This window comes from Palaemon carinicauda, chromosome 24, assembly GCF_036898095.1.
Source record: "Palaemon carinicauda isolate YSFRI2023 chromosome 24, ASM3689809v2, whole genome shotgun sequence".
Taxonomy (NCBI): Eukaryota; Metazoa; Arthropoda; class Malacostraca; order Decapoda; family Palaemonidae; genus Palaemon; species Palaemon carinicauda.
This window is the reverse complement of record NC_090748.1, coordinates 76,560,942-76,582,783: the sequence shown is the minus strand read 5'-3', so window position 1 is coordinate 76,582,783 and position 21,842 is coordinate 76,560,942. Positions and strand designations below refer to the sequence as shown.

At 38.3% G+C, this 21,842-nt stretch overlaps 1 protein-coding gene across 1 annotated transcript in view; it reads left to right on the top strand.

Moving 5' to 3' along the window:
- Positions 1-21,842, top strand: part of tweek (transmembrane protein KIAA1109 homolog tweek) — a 789,520-nt gene that overhangs the window by 532,110 nt on the left and 235,568 nt on the right. Inside the window, 6 exon segments of the mRNA XM_068348609.1 lie at positions 967-1,119; positions 10,585-10,690; positions 16,164-16,291; positions 17,043-17,168; positions 20,371-20,523; positions 20,937-21,036. Of these exon segments, the coding sequence (XP_068204710.1) occupies positions 967-1,119; positions 10,585-10,690; positions 16,164-16,291; positions 17,043-17,168; positions 20,371-20,523; positions 20,937-21,036 (766 nt within the window).

Below are 21,842 nucleotides of genomic sequence, written 5' to 3'. Positions count from 1 at the left end.
CGTCGCCCATTAAAGGGGATGGGTGGAGGTAATTCTCAGCTTCGTCCCAGAGTTTATTGTTAAGACTCAAAATCCGTGAGTAGCGGATTCTAGATTCAGGTCCTTCCAGATTTGGAGTCTTCGTTCTGTAGCCGATGTGCTAGATCAACTGTTACTGTGGCCAGTATGTACAGAGAAACCCTGAGTCAAATACTCAAGACAGGAGTGAGTTATCCCTATAAATAGCAAAGGGTTTGTATTTAATGTCGGAACAAATGACAAATTCGAAAGCAATTGTATTTTTCATAATGATAGAAACCTATAACTATTTATACATATAGGCCCACCATCTTATGTCCCCTTTGAAGTCCTACCTGCAATAAAAAATGGTAACACAACACTAGTGTGTGAGTGAGCAGAATAGCTGGAGAACCCCTCGCTAACTAGCAGGCAGGTGATTATACCTCGCTAAAAGTTTTATGGCTCGTCTTCCAGCTTCGCCAAAAATATAATCCCCATAAATAGCTACAGTTATTTATTTTTAGGAAAAATAAAAAAAATTCATAATTATGAAATGGCTGTCAAATTTATTCATTTTTAGAGCTAATACCACACGAATCTTGGGTAAGTTTGAAAATACTGTTACTACACTCAGTATAGGTATTATATTTCCTTCTACTATCTTTTTTTTTTCTTTTCTTAAAAGTTTGGCCATAGCAACTAAGTCTCTAACATAGGTTTGTTTGTAAACTGAAAACAAAAATTATTGAAAATTATTTTGATGCAATTATAATGGGTGCCATAAAGTTATTACTATAAAGGGTGTTCTAAATTATTACTTGTTTCATAAGTCCCCCTCTATATTAATGTAGTTTGGTTGTATGAAATAGCTGACACATGATTTTTCTCCCAAAAGAGTTTAAGTAACATGGGTGGGTATAGAAATGTGATATTTTATTATTGAAATTCCATTTTTCCTCCCTTCAGAGTTTAAGCATCCAGGCCGCTCTTTTACCATCACTTCAAGCTCAGTACCGCATGGAACAAGTTTCAAGTTTGGGTATAACTGGAGCCAAGGCAAAATTTACTGTGCACTTGCAAACACACCATTTATCCTTTTCTACAAGACTGCAAGGATTGGTAAGTGAAGGAATTATTTATTCAAAATTTCTTATAGCTTTCATCAGCCCTGTGTTCCTTAAGGATTCTTGGTAAAGTACTGAAATAAAGAACGTATAATTGCAGTACTGTGGATAATTCTCTCATTAGGTTAAAGTAATATTTTTTTTTCATAAATTTTTGGCTATATTGCTTTCTGTCTACCAATTACTTTTTATCCATTCCCCCCTTGAGTTTTCTCACCCAACTGCCAAACGGGATATCTTATGGAACCAAGTCCTTTTTGCAACCCCAACCCCAAAGAAAATTTATAAAGGATAGAAAATAGGAACAATTATGAAAATATTCATAATGCTTATGAAGATAATAAAGGCTGTGATCATGATAATATTACAGTCAGACTAATGCATTCTGAAGGACGAGGCAACACACACCAGTAAAACTTGATTGTTGAAAATCTGGAAATAATTGCTACCCCCTTAATGTCAATCCCTGATAACCTATTTCCTGATGCTGTATAAAAAGAAAAACCTTTTTGCATCTTAGCCGTGAGAAAATGTATAACAGTAATGGTGTTCATAGATATATTTACCAACAAATACGGGAAATCATTCATAGGTATATAACACCGAATACAGAACACCTCCATAATAGTAAAAGACAAAATGCCATTACTCGCCCAAGATCAAAACTGTCACTTTTTATTTTTGCTAGTTTTACAAGATAATGAATTATAAATATAAGCAGTTCATGTCAACAAAGAATCGTGTATTCTCAAAGCTAATTATTCAACATTGCATTTTTACTTATTTTCGGGTTAATGTGCTGTGTGGTCTCCAAGAAGTTTCTTGTGAAAGGCTAGAACATGAGAAGAAAATACAAAAGAAATATTCTCCTTCCTGCTTCAGGGCCAGTGTATCAAGGTGCGCAGCACAGACTTAGTGAGCATTAGGAAAACCTATGGAATTAGGCTTTGTTGAATCCATCACAGCACCTCTTATGCTGAAATATATCAAACACACAATGACACATCACTGAGAACCAACACTTGTACCGAAGCCAAGAACATCTGGTCGTTCATATGCGCTAGACTACCATCTTTTAATTTTGTTGGAAAATGGGTTAGGACATTCTTTTCTGTGCTGTCCTATTTTCAAACCGGTCAGACATCCTCTCAAATCTTCAAATTAAGTACAGCCAACTTATAAATTAAATACAGTTGGTTTTTCTAATTTTAAATATTTAACTTAGCCGGTGAATATATAATAGCTGAGCCTCCGGCGGCTCGACAGAAAAACACACAAAAACTCGCGAGCGATCGCTATGAAGGTTGCGGGTGTGCCCACTAGCGCCAACTATCGGCCAGATACCGCATATACATGTAAACAGACTCAATTTTTCTCTGTCGGTCTGATCGACAAGACGTACCATTACTCGCTGTTAACCTGGAGTTTTTCAACAGTCTTGGTGAAGTACTTCCTTTTGGTTTGAGCTTTCGCAGTGCAGGTGTTTTATCTTCAACTTAAATTTTGAACTCATTTTTGGATAGATTTAATTGTTGATGACTTTGGATTGTTTTTTGGACTTTCTTTGACTTTTAAATGGCCGACCCTTCCCTTAGTACGGAAGTGTGTTTTAGGCTTTTAGCAATTATCTTATCACGTTATAAATTGTTGTTGTTAATTATAGATTTTCCTCTATATATTTTATATCTCAACCGCCTTTATTAGTCCTCTTCGATTAGCTTTCCATTTATGATAAACATCAAGATAAATTTTAATGATTTGTTTATATGCGACCTTACCTATTCCTCCCCTAATCCGAGAGTAGGCGGTCCTAACTTGGAAACCGAAGTTAAACAACGTTGAGCCCTTTCAATCGTAAATAACTTTTACAGAACAAATGATTTAAAACTTATTAAATGAATATTTTTTAGTAGATATTTTATGAAAGATTTTCTTTGAATAGTCTTCGTACTGTTTCAAAGATGAACTAACGTTTAGTTTATTTATGCTACGCAGTTTGCGCTCTATCGTTACGATAGAGAGAGAGAGAATCACGGTTTCACTTTGCAGAAAGAGTAAATCGATTCTGACGTTTTGTTCATTCTTCTTTCAAACTTAAATGTTTTAAATACTAATTTAAAGGAACTTGTTAATTTTCAATTTCTTAGTCCTTTCAGTTTTTTCCTTTGGTCAAATAACCTGTTTATTGACGAAAGGTAAGTGGGCTTTTCTCTTCGGTGCGAAATCAAGAGAGAGAGAGAGAGAGAGAGGAAGAGAGAACGTTCCGATCTTTATTCTCGTCCCAAGCGAGTAACGTTGTTCTCGAGTCAGTTTATTACTCTCGTCCCTAGTCTCTGTACGGGGAGAAAGGATAAAACGTTTTTAGTTTTTATTCTCGTCCCAAGGCAATGTACGGTGAGAGATTGAAAACGTAGTTTTGAATGAACTAGTGTTTAATCTCCTCCTCAGCCACTGATCTTTTTATCTTAATATATGTTTACTGTTTTTTGCTTGTATTAATGTGCTTACATTATATACTTATAACCTTTTGATGAGGGTAGAATTGCGTGCTTCAGGTAGAAATCAGTTTTATTCATGCCTAATGTGAATTGTTGAAAAATTCGATTTCAGTGAAATAAGTGCAAAACAGAAAATCGTAGTGATAAAGTGATAATTGCGCAAAGTGTTATCAGTGTTGCGACCGAGGGTTCGTCTGTTCGTGCCTGTCGTTCGCCTAGTCTGAGACCTCTTGCAAGCTCCCAAGCCCAGGGGAGAAGTAATGTCGTACGACTTATGGGTTCGAGAGGCCTTGATCAGCGAACAGACGTTCCCTCTATGGTTTCAGGCGTGTCTCATCAAGACCGCCCCTACCATAAGACGAGCGAGACGATTTTCTCCTCGTCATCCGAAGGCTTTTCGCGTAAGAAACCGTGGAGCAAGGTTTCGAGGCCCTTAAAGCGAAAGTCAGTCCTTTCAGGACAGGTCCAGCGTCCTGGTTGTAGCCATTGGGACAGCTCTGACCCTATGCAGTCATCGGAAGACTGCTCGCCGCCTAAACAAAAGCGTAACACAGGCTCCGAGAGTCTTATTGTAGGCAAGGTTTTGCAGTCACAGACGTTACCCTCGTCTCTTACCGCACCCATTCCCGTTGATCCTAAATGGGTTGTACGGCAAGACATGCAGAATAAGCTTGCCTCTCTTATGGAGGACTATTCTGCTGAGCAGGTTCACGATGATCCTAGCCGCTTAGCTGATCGAGATCCTGGCCGTCAGCCGCCCAAACGAGCCTTTGCTCGTCCTGTTGACATTGACGTTACAAAGTCACGTCAATCGCGTTTTGTAGAGCCTCACTCGATGCAGTCCCGTGTTGACTCTCAGCCGCTTGTGGACGTTCAGCCGCTGCCGCTTGCTCTTGTTGACGTTCAGGACGTTCGCCAACCAGCATAGTTGACTTGTTTTGACATTGAGCGTCAAGCACCGCAGTCAAGAGTTGTTTTGACTGCTCAGTCTAGGCAGTCAAGGCAGTCTCGAGTTGACGTCGAGCGTCCTCCCGCACCTGTTGTTGTTGCTGGTCAGTCCTTTAAGCAGTTACATGACATAGCGTCCTTGACTGCTACTGTTGCTCCTTTGCGTGTGGACTCTGCTTGTCAAGCATTGCCACCACGGCAGGTCTCTCCCTTGCTTGAGACTCGGCAATTGTCGGACAAGGTTCCTTCAGATGAGGAAGTTGCTGATCCCCCTCCTACTGATATTCCCTTGAGGACTCTGTCAGACGGAGAGGAGCCTAAAGCTGCTCAGCCCTCTATGGACTTTAAGTAAATCATGCTGATTTTTAAGGATCTTTGTCCGGATCTTTTTGTAACTGCTGCTCCTCGTTCGCCTAAACGTTTTACACTAGGCCTAGCTACTTCGAAGCCGTTGTTTTTCTAAGCTAGTGCTCTCTCGCTCTTCTAAGAGAGCTTTACATTTGCTAGGCGACTGGTTAATCACCAGGAGGAGTTTGGGGGAGACAGCCTTTGCTTTCCCTACTTTTAAGCTGGCTTATAGAGCGAGAGTCTGATATGACACGGGAGAAGTTCTCGGCTTGGGAGTTCCTGCCTCTGCCCAGATAGACTTCTCAAACCTCATAGACTCTCCCTGGCGCCTGGCATGAGACGCTCCAAGATTTTATGGTCGGCTTTAGAGCTAGACCATCTCCTGTTAGGAGTTTTTTCGAGCGTTTGAAGTTTTGCTGTACAATTATGTCATGCATAAACAAGGCTATCAGGGATGGCTCCAATAATCTGACAGCCACGTTCTCTGCAGGAACAAGTCTATCAGGGATGGCTCCATTGATCTGGCAGCCATGTTCACTGCAGGAGTACGTAAGAGGCAAGTGCGCTCAATGTGTTCATTGTCAAGACAAACTTCACGATGAAGTCTACCAAGCTGTCTTGACAGCATTAATGGAAGGCGACTGGATGGTCTCTCTCGACCTTCAGGAGGCATACTTCCACATTCCTATACACCCGGATTCCCAACCGTTTCTGAGGTTTGTTTACAGGAATGTGGGGTACCAGTTTCGAGCCCTGTGCTTTGGCCTCAGTCCTGCTCCTCTCGTGTTTACGAGGCTCATGAGGAATGTGGCAAAATCCCTCCATCTATCGGGAATCCGAGCCTCCCTGTACTTGGACGACTGGCTTCTCAGAGCATCGTCCAGTCTTCGCTGTCTGCAGGATCTACATTGGACATTGAGTCTGGCCAGGGAGTTGGGACTTTTGGTCAACCTAGAAAAGTCCCAACTGATCCCATCCCAGATTATTCTATATTTGGGGATGGAGATTCGCAGTCCAGTTTTTTCGGGCTTTTCCATCTGCCACCCGAATAGAACAAGCCCTGCTCGAAGTCCAACTAATGCTGAAAAGAGAACGTTTGTTCAGTCAGGAGTTGAAACAGTCTCGTAGGGACTCTCTCATCCCTGGAGCAGTTTGTCTCGCTAGGGAGACTACACCTTCGGCCTCTCCAGTTCCATCTAGCCTCTCACTGGAACAAGGACAAGACGTTAGAGACGGTATCATTCCCAGTCTCCGAACCAGTAAAGGCATGCCTGAAATGGTGGGACAGCAATATCAGTCTGAGAGAGGGACTATTCCTAGCAGTCAAGAACCCAAACCACGTGTTGTTCTCAGACGCGTCGGATTTGGGTTGGGGTGCGACCCTGGACGGTCGGGAATGCTCGGGTCTGTGGACCTCAAGTCAGAAGAGCATGCACATCAACGGCAAGGAGCTATTAGCAATCCACTTGGCCTTGATGAAATTCGAAAGCTTTCTTCGAAACTAAGTGGTAGAGGTCAACTCAGACAACACCACAGCTTTGGCTTACATCTCCAAGCAAGGAGGCACACACTCCTTCACGCTGCTCGAGATCGCAAGGGACCTTCTCATATGGTCAAGAAATCGAGGCATCTCCCTGTTGACGAGATTCATCCAGGGGGACTTGAACGTCTTGGCAGACTGTCTCAGTCGGAGGGGTCAGGTGATACCCACGGAATGGACCCTCCACAAGGACGTGGGCAAGAGTCTTTGGGCTACTTGGGGTCAACCCACCATAGACCTCTTTGCCTCCTCGTTGACCAAAAGGTTACCAATCTATTGCTCTCCAGTCCTAGATACAGAAGCAATCCACATAGACGCGTTTCTACTGGATTGGTCTCATCTGGACTTATATGCATTCCCACCATTCAAGATAGTCAACAAGGTACTGCAGAAGTTCGCCTCTCACGAAGGGACAGGGTTGACGTTGGTGGCTACCCTCTGGCCCGCGAGAGAGTGGTTCACCGAGGTACTTCAATGGCTGGTAGACATTCCAAGAAGTCTTCCTCTAAGGGTAGATCTCTTACGTCAGCCCCACGTAAAGAATGTTCATCAAAGCCTCCCCGCGCTTCGTCTGACTGCCTTCAGACTATCGAGAGACTCTCAAGAGCTCGAGGCTTTTCGAAGGAGGCAGCCAGTGCGATTGCGAGAGCTAGGAGAGCTTCTACCTTCAGAGTATACCAGTCGAAGTGGGAAGTCTTTCGAGATTGGTGCAAGCCAGCATCTATGTCCTCTTCCAGTACCTCTGTAGCCCAATCGGAGATTTTCTTTTACATCTGAGAAATGTTCGCTCCCTCTCAGCTCCCACGATTTAGGGCTACAGGAGCATGTTGGCTTCGGTCTTTCGTCATAGAGGCTTAGATCTTTCCAACAATTAAGATCTCCAAGATCTCCTTAAGTCTTTCGAGACCTCTAAGGAACGTCGTTTGGCAACTCCTGGATGGAACTTAGACGTGGTCCTAAGGTTCCTCATGTCAGACAGGTTTGAGCCATTACATTCAGCCTCCCTGAAGGATCTCACCCTCAAGACGCTTTTCCTAGTGTGCTTGGCTTCGGCTAAAAGGGTCAGTGAAATTCATGCCTTCAGTAAGAACATCAGCTTTTCTACAGAAAAAGCCACATGTTCACTTCAACTTGGTTTCCTGGCCAAAAATGAACTGCCTTCTCGTCCTTGGCCTAAGTCTTTTGATATACCTTGCCTGTCAGAGATCGTAGGCAACGAACTTGAAAGAGTGCTGTGTCCAGTTAGAGCTCTTAAGTTCTACTTAACTCGTACTAAGTCCTTACGAGGTGGATCTGAGGCATTATGGTGCTCAGTTAAGAAACCATCATTGCCTATGTCAAAGAATGCTTTGTCATATTTTATCAGACTTTTAATACGAGAGGCTCATTCTCACTTGAATGTAAAAGACCGATGCTTGCTTAAGGTTAAGACGCACGAAATAAGAGCTATAGCAACTTCCGTGGCCTTTAAGCAAAATAAATCTCTGCAAAGTATTATGGACGCGACAGTTTGGAGAAGCAAATCGGTATTCGCGTCATTTTACTTAAAAGATGTCCAGACTCTTTACGAGGACTGCTACACACTGGGTCCATTCGTTACAGCGAATGCAGTAGTGGGTAAGGGTTCTACCACTACATTCCCTTAATTCCAATATTTTAATCTGCTCTTGAAATGTTTTTTTTTAATTGGGTTGTACGGAAGGCTAAGAAGCCTTTCGCAACCTTTTTTGATTTGGCGGGTGGTCAAATGTCATTTCTTGAGAGCGCCCAGATTAGGGGTTTGATGAGGTCCTGTTGTATGGGATGCAGCCCTTAATACTTCAGCTCCTGGGAGTCTTTCAGCATCCTAAGAGGATCGCTGGGCTTCGTGAGGAAGACAGACTAATAAGGCAGAGTAATCGTCTAAGTCAACTTCCTTACCAGGTACCTTTATATATTTGGGTTTTGTTATGATATAACTGTCAAAAACTCTAAGCATATATGCTGTAAACTTAATTAACTCTGGTCTCTACCCACCACCATGGGTGTGAATCAGCTATTATATATATTCACCGGCTAAGTTAAATATTTAAAAATGATATTTTAATTATAAAATAAATTTTTGAATATACTTACCCGGTGAATATATAAATTAAAGGCCCCCCCTTCCTCCCCGATAGAGACCCAGCGGGATGAGAAAAATTGGGTCTGTTTACATGTATATGCGGTATCTGGCCGATAGTTGGCGCTAGTGGGCACACCCGCAACCTTCATAGCGATCGCTCGCGAGTTTTTGTGTGTTTTTCTGTCGAGCCGCCGGAGGCTCAGCTATTATATATTCACCGGGTAAGTATATTCAAAAATTTATTTTATAATTAAAATATCATTTTTGTTTTCAATTATTCTTAGCAATAGGGTTTATGTAATAGATGCACCATTTTTTTTTTTTTTGTCTTTTTTAAAGTACTATAAGTTTTTGTCACTAGCTGTATGAAGTGACATAGTGGTTGTTTCACAACAGTATGGGAACAGGCTTAGCTTTATAAATTTGTCCTTTTTTTCTTTACTTCTTTCAAATTTAACTTTAAATGTTTGTAAAACATCTTAAACAAATTCAAGCAGTTCAACATTCATGGGTGGTACACCAGGCATCCAGCCTTTCTCTAGAGTTTTTACTAAAGTGGTAAGTCTCAGACTTGTTAGTTTTTCTTCTCACCTATACTGACATGATTAAGTTGTTTGCTTAGTTTTTATGGAGTCCTTGATGGTACACAAGTCTACTCAGTTATTGCTCTGGTTTTAGTCCTGGAGAAAAAAAAATTGTTTTGATGAAGAAAAAACCTAATTTTAGGAGGTGCTGAATAGTTTCCAAGACCCTTCCACCTTCTAAGCTATGTTGAGTGGAGCGGAACAACTGATTCTCACTTTGAGTACAAAAGGTGGTGACTTGGCGCAAGTTAGAGCGCAGGTAATAAGGATTCTTGGTGGTGACGAATGACCAATAGCCAGACAATTTCAACATTGAAGGTGTTGTGCTAAATTCAATAGTACCCTAACTCTATGGTCACCTGTATACACACATAATATGTGCTTTGTACATTGAAACACTAGTCCTAGAGCTGTGGAGAGAATATTTCTTTAGTATTCTATTATTATTATTATTGTTATTATTATTAATATTATTATCACTTTCTAAGCTACAACCCTAGTTGGAAAAGCATGATGCTGTAAGCCCAGGGGCTCCAACAGGGAAAATAACCCAGTGAGGAAAATATACAAGGAAAAATGAAATATTCTAAGAAGAGTAACAACATTAAAATAGATATTTCCTATGTAAACTATAACAACTTTAACAAAACAAGAAGAAAAGAAATTAGATAGAATAGTGTGCCCGAGTGTACACTCAAGCAAGAGAACTAACCCAAGACAGTGGAAGACCATGGTACAGAGGCTATGACACTACTCAAGAGTAGAGAATGATGGTTTGATTTTGGAGTGTACTTCTCCTAGAGGTCTTTAAAATAGATTATTGAAAATACATTATCTAAAAGTTACTTGTGGTACATAATTTGTTTTGAATAATTCAAATCCCCTTTAGATGTTAAAGTCTTCTATCCCACAAGATGGATCTTGGCCAATCTAGTTCTGGATTACAATCTTGTTCGTGTCCTTGAACCTTTCAGCAAAGAAATTATGGATTACTGTATATTAGCAAATACTTTAATGAGGTATTTTAAATTCTCTTATGTAGTATTATAAGATTTGTGTAAGTTACCAGTTAGCAGCATAGCCTCTTCTTACTTAGGTGTCTACCTTCTTTATCTTCACTTTACTTCAGTTTTTATCTCTCAGGTGAGAACTTCCTTGGTACAAGCCCTATGAGAGCTCAGACATTTTAGTCAGTGGTCTTATGAAATTAGTTGATGTAGAGTAATAATGATAATATTTGGAAGAAGTCAGTCTAAGCAACAGGTAACAGCTTTTTGTAGAATTTGATGTACTTCAGTAAAATGAATGTGAAGAAAATTTATAAGCGATTCATATTAAATCAAGTACGGTAACACTACCGTTATTTATATTCATCACAAAGCATTTTATTCTGTTAGATTTATTTATGATTAAGTCATGGTTTTCCCTAATATTTCAGCCCAGTGAAACACACTTGCCATCTTCAGCAAGCATCCAGCTCCCACAAGTGCATGTAGAGGCTGAATTGATTCAAGATGATACTACTAATCCTGACCAACACACTGGTAAGTAGTTTTATTTCTTTGTCAGTTAACAAAATTTTAATGGTAAAATTTATTATTTCTATACTCACCTGATGTTCATATAGCTTCTACTTGAAGTTATATTGATGTCTATCCCAAAGTAAAGATTTCCTGTTCTCTCTCCTTGCAAAATGCCTCGATGACAACTTTTGTAATTTGTTAATGGTACTGCATATTACCTCTTACTTTTCAATTCTTAAAGTTGAAAACCCAATAGCTGGTTTCTTGATATCACTGATGAGTAGGGAGGAGGCGATTCATGTGTAAGAGCATCAATAGATTTAACATTAAAATTCTGTTTATTTTCATGAAACTACCCCGATGTTCATATTGCTGATTCACACATACTAACTGAGGTGCAATATTGAAGGAAAGGAAAGGGAAAATAACATAGATGGATAAATGTATCAACCTCTCAGGACTAGATAAAAGGTAGCCCATCTTAACCCCAAGTAAACTTGTAATCACTTGTATTTCCCGTTTGGATGACAAACCTATACCAACTATCTGCCATTTTAAATAAAAGCTTAAACTTTCTCATTAAGAAAAGTAAAGGTATAACTTAAGTTTAAGCAAATAAATTACCAGAAAATGTGTAATTACATATCCCTCACAGTTACCACAGCACTTAATGCCTAAAAAATTCTAATAAAACCAGGTTTCTTTTAAATAAGCCTTCCTCAGATTAATAGTATTATATCTTGACATTATAATATCACATAAATTCACTCACTGATTCCATGACATGTTTTAAAAAGTGTGTGTTGCTATGGTTATAATTTATTACAATCTATTTTGGGCCCAAGGGAGAGCATCCTAATATATGTATGATAAGAATATATAGAGAAGGAAACAATGAAGTATAAAAAGAAATATAATAACCATGAGCATAACTACATGCAGATAAAAGAAGAGTTGTAATGGTTTTGAGAATGAAGATCAAAGATGAAGATAAAAAGATAACAAAAATGCAGTTGCTTGATAAAAAAGTTGGTATCCTTGCTTCTCACCACATAGTTTTGAAATAAAAAATCAAGAGGAGTAATTGCCAGAAAAAATTTTCATGAGTGTACCAACACGCAAGATATGTTTAACCTAATACAGTGGAAGGTCACGGTATAGAGGCTGTGGTGCAATCTAAGAGTGGAAGAAGATACCTTTTAAATTGGTACCATCCTGTTATTTGTCTAATTGATCAAGACATCCTGCAGATTGTTTATATGAGTTTAATATTTCCAGTACAGTAGTACCTCTTGATACGAAAGTTTATGTATATGAAAAGTTCATGATACGAAAATAGATACAAAGATTTTTTCCTCTCGTATTACGAAAAACCCCTCATGATACGAAATGAGATTCGCCTGGCTGCTGAAAAATAATTTTGAAATTTGTGTGCCTCAAAACTGTCGTAAGATCCTGCTTTCCTAATTTATATCAATAAGTACATTTCTAAGTTAAAAAACACAATGAACAGTACTGTATTGTGTATGTACATTGCGTATGTAGGCACATTGCTACTATACATATCAAAACATTAGCAATATATTTTTATTTCATTTCGGTAAATAAATAACAGATCGTAACATAGTTTTTCCTTTTAATGTCATTATTATTTATTAATTAATTCGATATCAATAAGTACATTATAAGTTCATTTTTAGATTAAAAAACAACAATGAACAGAACTGTATTGTATGTAGAAACGCACAATGCTACTACGCATATCAAACACATTAGCGATATGTTATTCTTTCATTTTAGTAAATAAATAACAGATCGTAACATTATTTTAACTTTTAATGTCATAATTATTCATCTAAAATTAATTTCATATCAATAAGTACATTTTTAAATTAAAAAAACACAATGAACAGCACTGTATTATATGTATGTACATACGCACAGTACTACTACGTATATAAGAACATTAGCAATATATTTTTCTTTAATTTCAGTAAACAAATAACAGTTAAAAAACTATTTACTGAACAATTAAGGTTTATTCGTTCTACAAAGTACACCTACATATTAAAATCAATGAATTTTGCTTGTATTACAATAAAATAGCTTTAGAATATGAGTGTGTAAAAAAAAAAAGCAATTCGGTTATTTATTGACTTATCACCATTGATTATTTAACGGATTTTGAAGCAAAGCGAAAAATCTATTTTTTGGGTGAGATGGCCATGTCGTCCTGGTGTAAGCTTCCTATAGACAGCTTTCTAAGGGATATTTGTCTACAGTGATACTCACAGAGAATTGACCATAGGTCTCCGGAATTCTAACTCCTGGCACGAGTATCCTTAAAATTTTTCTTAAGGATATCGCATAATATCAGGGGACGTATATCTTGATACGACACATGGCAATCTTCACCCCGAATATAGTTTTCACTCAGGGGGAAGAGTGGCGAAATCGAAGGGGAGCCGTTATCAAGGTTACCCTTCCTCCCCTACTATTACAGGGCCCAAAATGGTTGCTCATTCCTATTTAACATGCATTCTCCAGCATCTTCTGCCTCTGGAAAGGAGGAGCAGAAAGTGAAGTGTGAGGTGATGTACTGTAACCATAAAAGTAGGAACTTTTGTGGTCACACTATGTGTAGGTCTCATGCCGCCTGCGTTGTTACTACCGAAACCTTGCTTTATTGGGACCCCAAGAACTGCAACGTCTGCTCGGCCTTGGTGGCCGAGGGTTTCGGCGACCCCAAGTCATCGGAGTCGAGGGATGCAGCACGCGAGAAGCTTCACAAATGGGTACGAGGGTTCCAAAAGAACTCTCCGGGACCGTACCTTCCCAATGACAGGATGCGTAGCTTGCTGTTCCCGAAAGCTACAACTGATGCCGTCGTACCCCAGGCACGACCCGGGCCTCCCTGCGTCCAGATCGCAGTTGAGGCTGACGTCAGTGAAGCAATGCAAGGCATGGACATACACCAGGAGGAAAGGATGTCTGAAGTGTCCATGGACACCGAGAAGGATCTCCTACGGGACGATCCTGTGGAAGAGTCTACTCTACCACCCGGAGGAGATGAAGACGACGACTCGTCAGAAGCGGAGGAGCCCTTCCGCCTTTGCCGCCGTCTAAGTCTTTGGCTCCTACCCCTCTATTGGACGCAATGGGTCAGGCAGTTTTGGCCCCCATTACCGCCCTAATGGAGAATCTACGCAAGGAGAGCGTAGAAAGGGAAGCGAAGATAACGAGCAACCCAGAGTACAAGACCTGCCATCCTACTCCGAGACCAATCCCTGGAGGTATGCAGAGTTCATGCCTATTACCAACGGCAAGCTCTACATCTCGTAGAAATTTGGAGCCATCCCCATGGACGACATTCCGTTCTGGCCGAACTTCAATGCCTACCCGGAGTGCTTCATCCGGCTGAAGCATGAACCAGCATCAAAAGAGGAGATGGAACCAAAGGAGGTCATGGTATTCGACCACGACAAAGCACAGGCTCTCTTGACGAGTAGCCTGAAGAAAGCAGGTTATACCAACTCGCGAGTTTATGCACTGAGCAAGAAACACCCTACCTTTCTTGCTCCTTCTTCAAGAGCCTTCCCCTTTACGTCGAAGGCTTTTCAGACCGTTGCCAAGGCAGTTGAGGCAGGCAAACCATACCCTACACCAGAGGAGTGTAGGCCTCTGTCTTTAGCCCTGCCCACGGATGAGAAGGAATGGAAGGAGGTCCACCTTACCTTCTCAGTAGGAAAACTGGATGCAGATATTGCGGGACAGCAGTTCAGCGAGAACCTCGCGAAGCTATCGGACTTTCTCTTGCGAAGGGAGCAAGAGGCAAAAGAGAGGCTAGCCGCTTCTCTTTCCCTCCAGAACTGCATAGAAATGTGTGCAGGCCACAACAGCACCCCAGATATGCTCACGGTCGTGGCCAAGATGCACATGGCCAACCTCGTAAAGGACCTGTACGCCTTCATGAAGGCCAGGAGAGCCTGTAGGGAGTTCGTGTTTGCTGCTGCGACAGTGAAACACGAACCCAGGAAGCTGATTTCTTCCAGTATCTGGGGTAAGGACCTCTTCCCAAAAGAAGTGGTCCAAGAGGTAGTTGAGAAAGCCGCCACAGAGAATAGGAACCTTCTCCAAAAGTGGGGTATCTTCTCAAAGAGTAAGTCTTCCCTGGATGCTGGTCCCCAACCCAAACGGAAGAAAAAGAAGCCAAGACTACAAGACTACCTTCTCGGCCTACTCAGCAACATCCCCCGGTCACCATGACCGCGATGCCCCCAGTGGTTGCTCAGCCACAGACTACCTTCCAAGTGGTGCCTCAACAGCTGGTTGCCCAGTCACCAGCTTTCAACCCAGGGTTTGAGAGGCACACTACCTTTCGTCCGAAAGGAAGAGGTTCCCGACGGGGCTCCTCAAGACACCCCCTACGAGGCAGGGGAGGACGCAGTCAGGGTGGCAAGCCCTCTGGACCACCTAAGCAATGAGATGCTACAGGTAGGATGGAGACTCCAACACTTTCGGGATCGTTGGACCTTCGATCCCTGGGCCCACAGTCTAATCAAAAATGGAATTATTGAACAATAAATTAGTGACGGTTAAAACATGTGCGAGTTGAAGAAAACGGTTTGGTTATGCATGATAGAAAACATACCTCTCTACAGTAAGGTAATATTGATAAATTATAGTACATACGGTACTGTATATTACATACTGTTTATGTACAGTATTTTTACTGTACTGTACATATTGTATTATTTTCCATTTGTTATTGCATTATGTTGTAATAACTATTTCATTTACGGGTATTAACAGTTAGGTTAGGTATATTGTATGATTGAAATGTATTTGGCTGTATATCATTGTGCTTATAGCTTTATTATAAAATTTAATGTGGTTTTTTGTAGGGCTTATAACAAATTATGGGATTTACATGTAAAACTGACCTTTTATGTTTGAATTTTTAATACTATTTAGCAAATATTCCAATACTGTGAAATAAGCTAATGACTATAAAATGCATCCAAATATGCAAAGTACATTCATGATAGGCAAATCAGTATTTGAAAGAATTGCAAAAAAAAAACAAATGTATAAACCTAACACTAAAATGCAACCCAAATTTCAAAACTCCCCATCTTTGAGGCATCATAAGCTGACCAGTCTATATTGCCCTAAAATAACTTCACTGAATGCCACACACTAGTGTATGTATAATACCATTGCATTTGTATCATAACAAAGCTAGTATTTTTAGAATTATATGATTAGCCTACAGTTAATTTCATTTTCTGTTTGGTGAACTACAATGCATCATTAATTTTTCAAGTTAACATTTTTTGCTAGTGAGTAAAGTGTATTGAAAAAGTCATAGAATAGTACTACTTAAATCATGGTGGTTTTTACTTCTTTCAAGTTTTTATATGAATATTTTATTTAGTGTAGTGTTAATTATTTGATTTGATTGTACTGTATTTGTTTTATCATTATATTCCAGCTGCTGATGGTATGGTATTAAGAGAAGGAAGCTATATGAGTGCTGTTGCTGAAATTGGTGCTCTGGAACACAGCCTGACAACTGATCTCCTTAATCACTTAGTTTTTGTCCAGAAAGTTTTCATGAAGGTTAGTTATTATTCAAAATAATTTTTATTTTGAATCTTGTGATATAAATCTGGAATTGCTAACTTTAAAAATTAGAACATATAGAAAGCTGTATATTATGAGTGATTTGAATATACTTTAGTATGCACTTTTTTTTTTCTTGGGTGAATTTTAATTTGTTGATTTTTATATATTTATTGATAGTTCTTTGTTACTTTTAAATTCTTTCCTTTCTTCACTTTGTCTGTTTCAGATTGGTATAGGTATTTTTTCACATCCACACTTTTTTATTACTGATTATTCGTCATATACCAAAATTGCCTTTTAACATTGTTACTGCCCAATAATTTAACCGTAATGGCTTGTAGAAAGAAAGTAGTAATACATTAATATAACCCTCCTGTTCTTGTGCCTTAATATTCCTGTGATATAATTTTTGTCTTCTCCCTTAATAAAAACTTGGTTTGTTTGCATAACTTTTATATATATATATATATATATATATATATATATATATATATATATATATATATATATATATATATATATATACTGTACATATATATATATATATATATATATATATATATATATATATATATATATATATATATATATATATATATATATATATATACACACACACATACATACATACATACATACATACATATATATATCCATACATACATACATACATACATACATACATACGTACATACATACTTTCTTTTAATTTTCCTAGTTACCAAGTTGTTTTATTTCATTAAAGGAAGTTAACGAAGTAGTACAGAAAATGGCCGGTGGAGATAAACCGGTTCCGTTGTGGACAGAAGAAGGCACAAGTCATGTATCGCATCCTCGAAGGCTGTTATTTACTCTTCAGCTCCGTCTTAAGGTATTTGAATGCTTAAAACATTTATTATGATAAATTATTTTCAGTAATGTCTATCCTTTTTTATTTTATACAATATATGCTATTCCTCCTTCACGTAAGTGGGATTTCCATGGTGTTTTTACTTTTTAATTGCTAGTTGTCACTAAGAAACAATTCTTGTATGTTTTGTACCATTTACATACTTCATCATCAACATACCACTGTAGAGTCTAGCCTCATGTTATTTTGATGAATGTTGCCCTAGGTTACATTGCTAATATATATGTAGTGAGAGCTTTTTTACCTTTAAATTAAAACTATGATTTCTCTCTTAACCTACTATACATTCCCCAGTATGGAACATTTTGAAATATCCAGTTTTGAGATCTCTAATTTCAGAAGATGAGTTTTGGTGGACTTGTTTACATAAGTTTGAAAGGGAAGGGGTTCCCTGTACAAGGGAGGCTTTCTAGAAAGAGGGATTTGATATCCTTACACCAATTTTTGTCCATTCCATGGTAAAGGAAGGTTATCAAATTCCTCTTTCTACAAAGCCTCCCTTATCTAAGGAACTCCTTCCATTTCAAACCTTTGTAAATAATTCATTTAAAGCTTGTCTATTGAAATTAGAGATTAGAAATCTTGTAGACAAAGGTTGTTCCTAGTACTGTATACAAGTCATTTTGGATTGTTGGAGACAAGTTGTATGTTTCAACTCTAAGCAGGTATACAGTTCTCACCAAATTTTCCATGAAAACTCCTACAACTCTCCTGGGAGCAGTTACGAAAGGAGATTTTATGTTTTTGGTAGACTTGACAGATGCTTAATACTACTTAATTTTGATCTGGAATCAATGAAACTCCTTTGGTTTATGAATGGGTCAAAGGTTTACCAATTCAAATACTTATATGTATGTCTCAGGATAGCTTCTCAAGTATTCGTCGTAATGATTGATCCCATCTCCAAATGGCTAAGGTTCTTTGGCATTAGAGTTCTTTTATACTTTGATGATTGTATAGTTTTGAACTAATTTTTGGAAGAGATTTAGATTCAGCAACTTTGATTACTCTTTTTATTGAAAATGATAAGAGTCCTGGTAAGTATGAAATGTCATCTGGTTCCCTCTTAAAGAATTTGAGATTTAGATATGGTAATAGCAACATTTCCTTTTCAGCCTTTTCTGTCGAAAAAGCGAATTCAGTCCTTAATTATGGTTTTGGAGAAGTTCAAGTGGATAAGAATATTGTCAGTTTGTATGTGGATAAGGTTACTGGGAACCATGACATCTGTAGAGAAGTTTGTTTTGAAGGGTCTTTTAAAGCTAAGGGAAATCCAGTTTCATCATAACTGGAAAATGATATGCCTGATCTGGACACTATTTGTGTTCCAGTGATGCAGAAGCAATTATGTCAAGTGAAATAGTAGGACAATCTTCAATGGATTGTGGAAGTTCTCTTATCTTAGACAATGCAGCGGGCAATGAATTTTCTATGTCAGTTTATTCCAGGGAATTTAAACTGGTAACAGATTAGTTAAGCTGGAAACAATAGATTATCCCTAACAAATTATTTCTGTATCCTTTTGTGTGTCAAGAGTTTTGGAATTGGTGAGGAAGGCCAAATGTGGACATGTTTATGATCTTTCTAATATAAGAAGATAGGGGTTTTTCATTCTCCAGTTCTGGATCTGTGGCATGGAAAGTGGACACCGTGTTACACAACTGGTAGTATCTAGATCTATGGTATATGCTTTCCCTCCATTTTCAATGATTCAGGCATTAATAACCAAGTTTAGAGTTTTGTTGAACAGCAGGTTTTTGGCCTCTACACTCAGAGTATCCGAAGAGGTTGTCTTACAAGACCAATCCTATCAGACACCCAATTTTTGAGGTGGTTCACCTAAACCCCACCCACTTCATCTGACCACATGGAGGATACCCCACTTTTTCAGGTCCTGTAGATTGTCTGTTAAAAGAAATTAACAAATAACATATATAGAAAGTAGAATGTTTATATTGATAGGTACAAGTCTAGGAATGTCTCAGTTGCAAGAACTAATTAGCTTGGATGATATTGTTAAGATTTTAAATTTTTATCTTCAGGAATGAAAGTGTTTTTTGCAGCTATTAATGATTGTAGATCCATGTTAAATACTGTACATATACATATGGGAGTGGATTTATCTACGCCAGGTATTATGGCCGATGTTTACAGGCTGCTTGTTAATGAGAAACCCCTGATGGTGAGAATAGTTTATTGGAATCATCATGTAGTTTTACATTATTTAAAGAGTTCTTGGTTGGAACCTTTGGAAGAACTTTTTTAAAGATATGGCTGTAATTCTTTCTTTTAGCTTAACCGTCAACTAAAAGTAATAGTAAACTAGTCTCTCTTATACTGTGGGGTTTGATGAAGAGAAAATTATTTTGTAACTTACATACCTTTTTAGCTATGAAATATTTCAAGACAAAATGGTTTGCCTTAATATTTCCACATATATTTTTCAAAAGTGGTTGGAAATATCTCGGAAAGTATACCCTTGTGTTCCATTAGGGCCATTAGATTTTATTTGGATAAAACTAAAAACATTAAGGGTTAGTTTGTTCCAACACGAAGTACTTACCTCAAACTACTTTCTTAGGAGTATCTGGGATCTCCTCCCATCCGACCAGAGTTTTGTGTAGTTTACCCTAAACCCATTTTCTATGAGGGGTAACCTCAGGCGTAGTGATACTCACCCTGAGGCTAACCCCAGGTCAGAGAGCATGCCTGCTCAGGTCTCGACCTCCAGTAAGTTTTCTGGCCGTGTCGCGATATCATCTCGCCGCTCTCCTAATCCCAGTGTGACTTTGTGTGTCCTCGACCCTTTGTGTCCCACGCGATACCATTGTGCTTTCTCTTTGTGCTTTCCCTGTGTTGTTCGATTTATAATTTTTTATTTACTACAGATACAGAATTATATTTTCAGTTTTGCTACATTTACAGAATTATATTTTCATTATGCTACTGCAATATCTACTATTATTCTAAAGTACCATTCCTTGTCCCTACTCATCACATGTTTAAACACATGCAGTGTATTTCCCAGATATCTTTTCACTGTGAAGCTAAGTTGTACAACATCAGACTTTATATGAATAATGGGTGTGAATGGAAAAAAAGATAATTCTCCCTTATTAAAAATTTGGTTATAAACTGTTATAATGTCCTTATACAATTCCAGGGCATTATAATCACAGCCACTACACCCACTCAATCAGCAGTACGTTTAGAAACTGGTGTTGTGGAATTACAGCTTAGCAATCGAGTAGAAAACATCAGTCGCCCAAGCGATGGAGATTCAGCTTTACCAATGAAAATATTTGGAAAAGCACAGGTAAGAATGTAATTAAAAGTATATGCTTCTAGAAGTTCAGTATTTTTAGTATAGTACCTGACTAAATAAAATTGACTCGATGGGATATGAGAATTTTATTCAATGTCAAGACTAGTTTATTTCAATGACAACAATGCAATATAGATATGCATTCGGATTACTATTTCACAAAAAAAAATTACAAGATTGCCCAAGACAGGATAAGTCTAAGGGCATCATGTAAAGCACATCTTGATTGCAGTAAAAATAATGGTATACAGTATTATACTTTTTATATAACAAACTGTAGAGAAAGAAAGGGTTATTGTACAAGTCACTTTGGCAAAGTAAGTTTGCTTTGCAATTGCAAAATGATAGTAGTTTTATCTAGGAAATGCTTGTAATTTAGAATATAATTGTTATTTTTATTATAGGTGGATATTAACCTGGACCTTGGTCAACTTTTGAGAAATGATGTTTTTGTTGAAGCAAAACCAGAATTCCAGCAACTTGCTTTCTTCCGAACAAGAATATGTAAGTACTGTAATCCTAAAGGAGTTGCTATTTAATGGCATTGAAAAGCACCTACCTTTGAGAGAGACCCCAGTTTTACAGGGAGATTTTTAGACTAAAAGATTTTAGTGTATTTCATAATACACTATATTGTGTTTTGAGAGGAATTATTTGATATACAATATGAATTGAGAATATTTCTTAAGGCTATCGTACATTTATAAGAAATCTCTACCCTCTAGTTTAGCTTACTTTAAAATGTCAATTTTAGCTTACTGTAAGATGAATCATCAGGGCAGTACATCAAGTGCTATATGAATCCATGCCATGCCTTTCTGTATTCATTAACATTTCACTTTAAACCTTCTCTTAGGATGTTTATGCTTGCTATACTTGGAATATTAGCTTTGGCTATTCATCTGAACAAGATTCTTGTAGATATTTTGTCATCTCTTTTATGGATGAATTTGTGAATAAACTACATATTGTCAAGTTCTTAATTAATGATGTATGTCATTCTTGTGTACTCAGGCTTTATGTGAACAGTTAATGCTAACATCATAAATGTTTCCAGTAAACAGTTGACTGGAGATGGAGTACTCTTCACTACAATAGCTCCTCTTACTTGTACTAACAATAATACCTCTTGCATGAATTGTAAAATATCATTTTCAATAGCTCAAACCTTCCAAGCCTGATCAGATAAGCACCATATCCTTCATTCTCCAACTCACAATTCACTAAATTCTTTTTTCACTTGATGTCACACGTTACCTAGATTATTTTGACCTTGGATTTTATGTTTCTTGTCCAGAATTAGACATGAA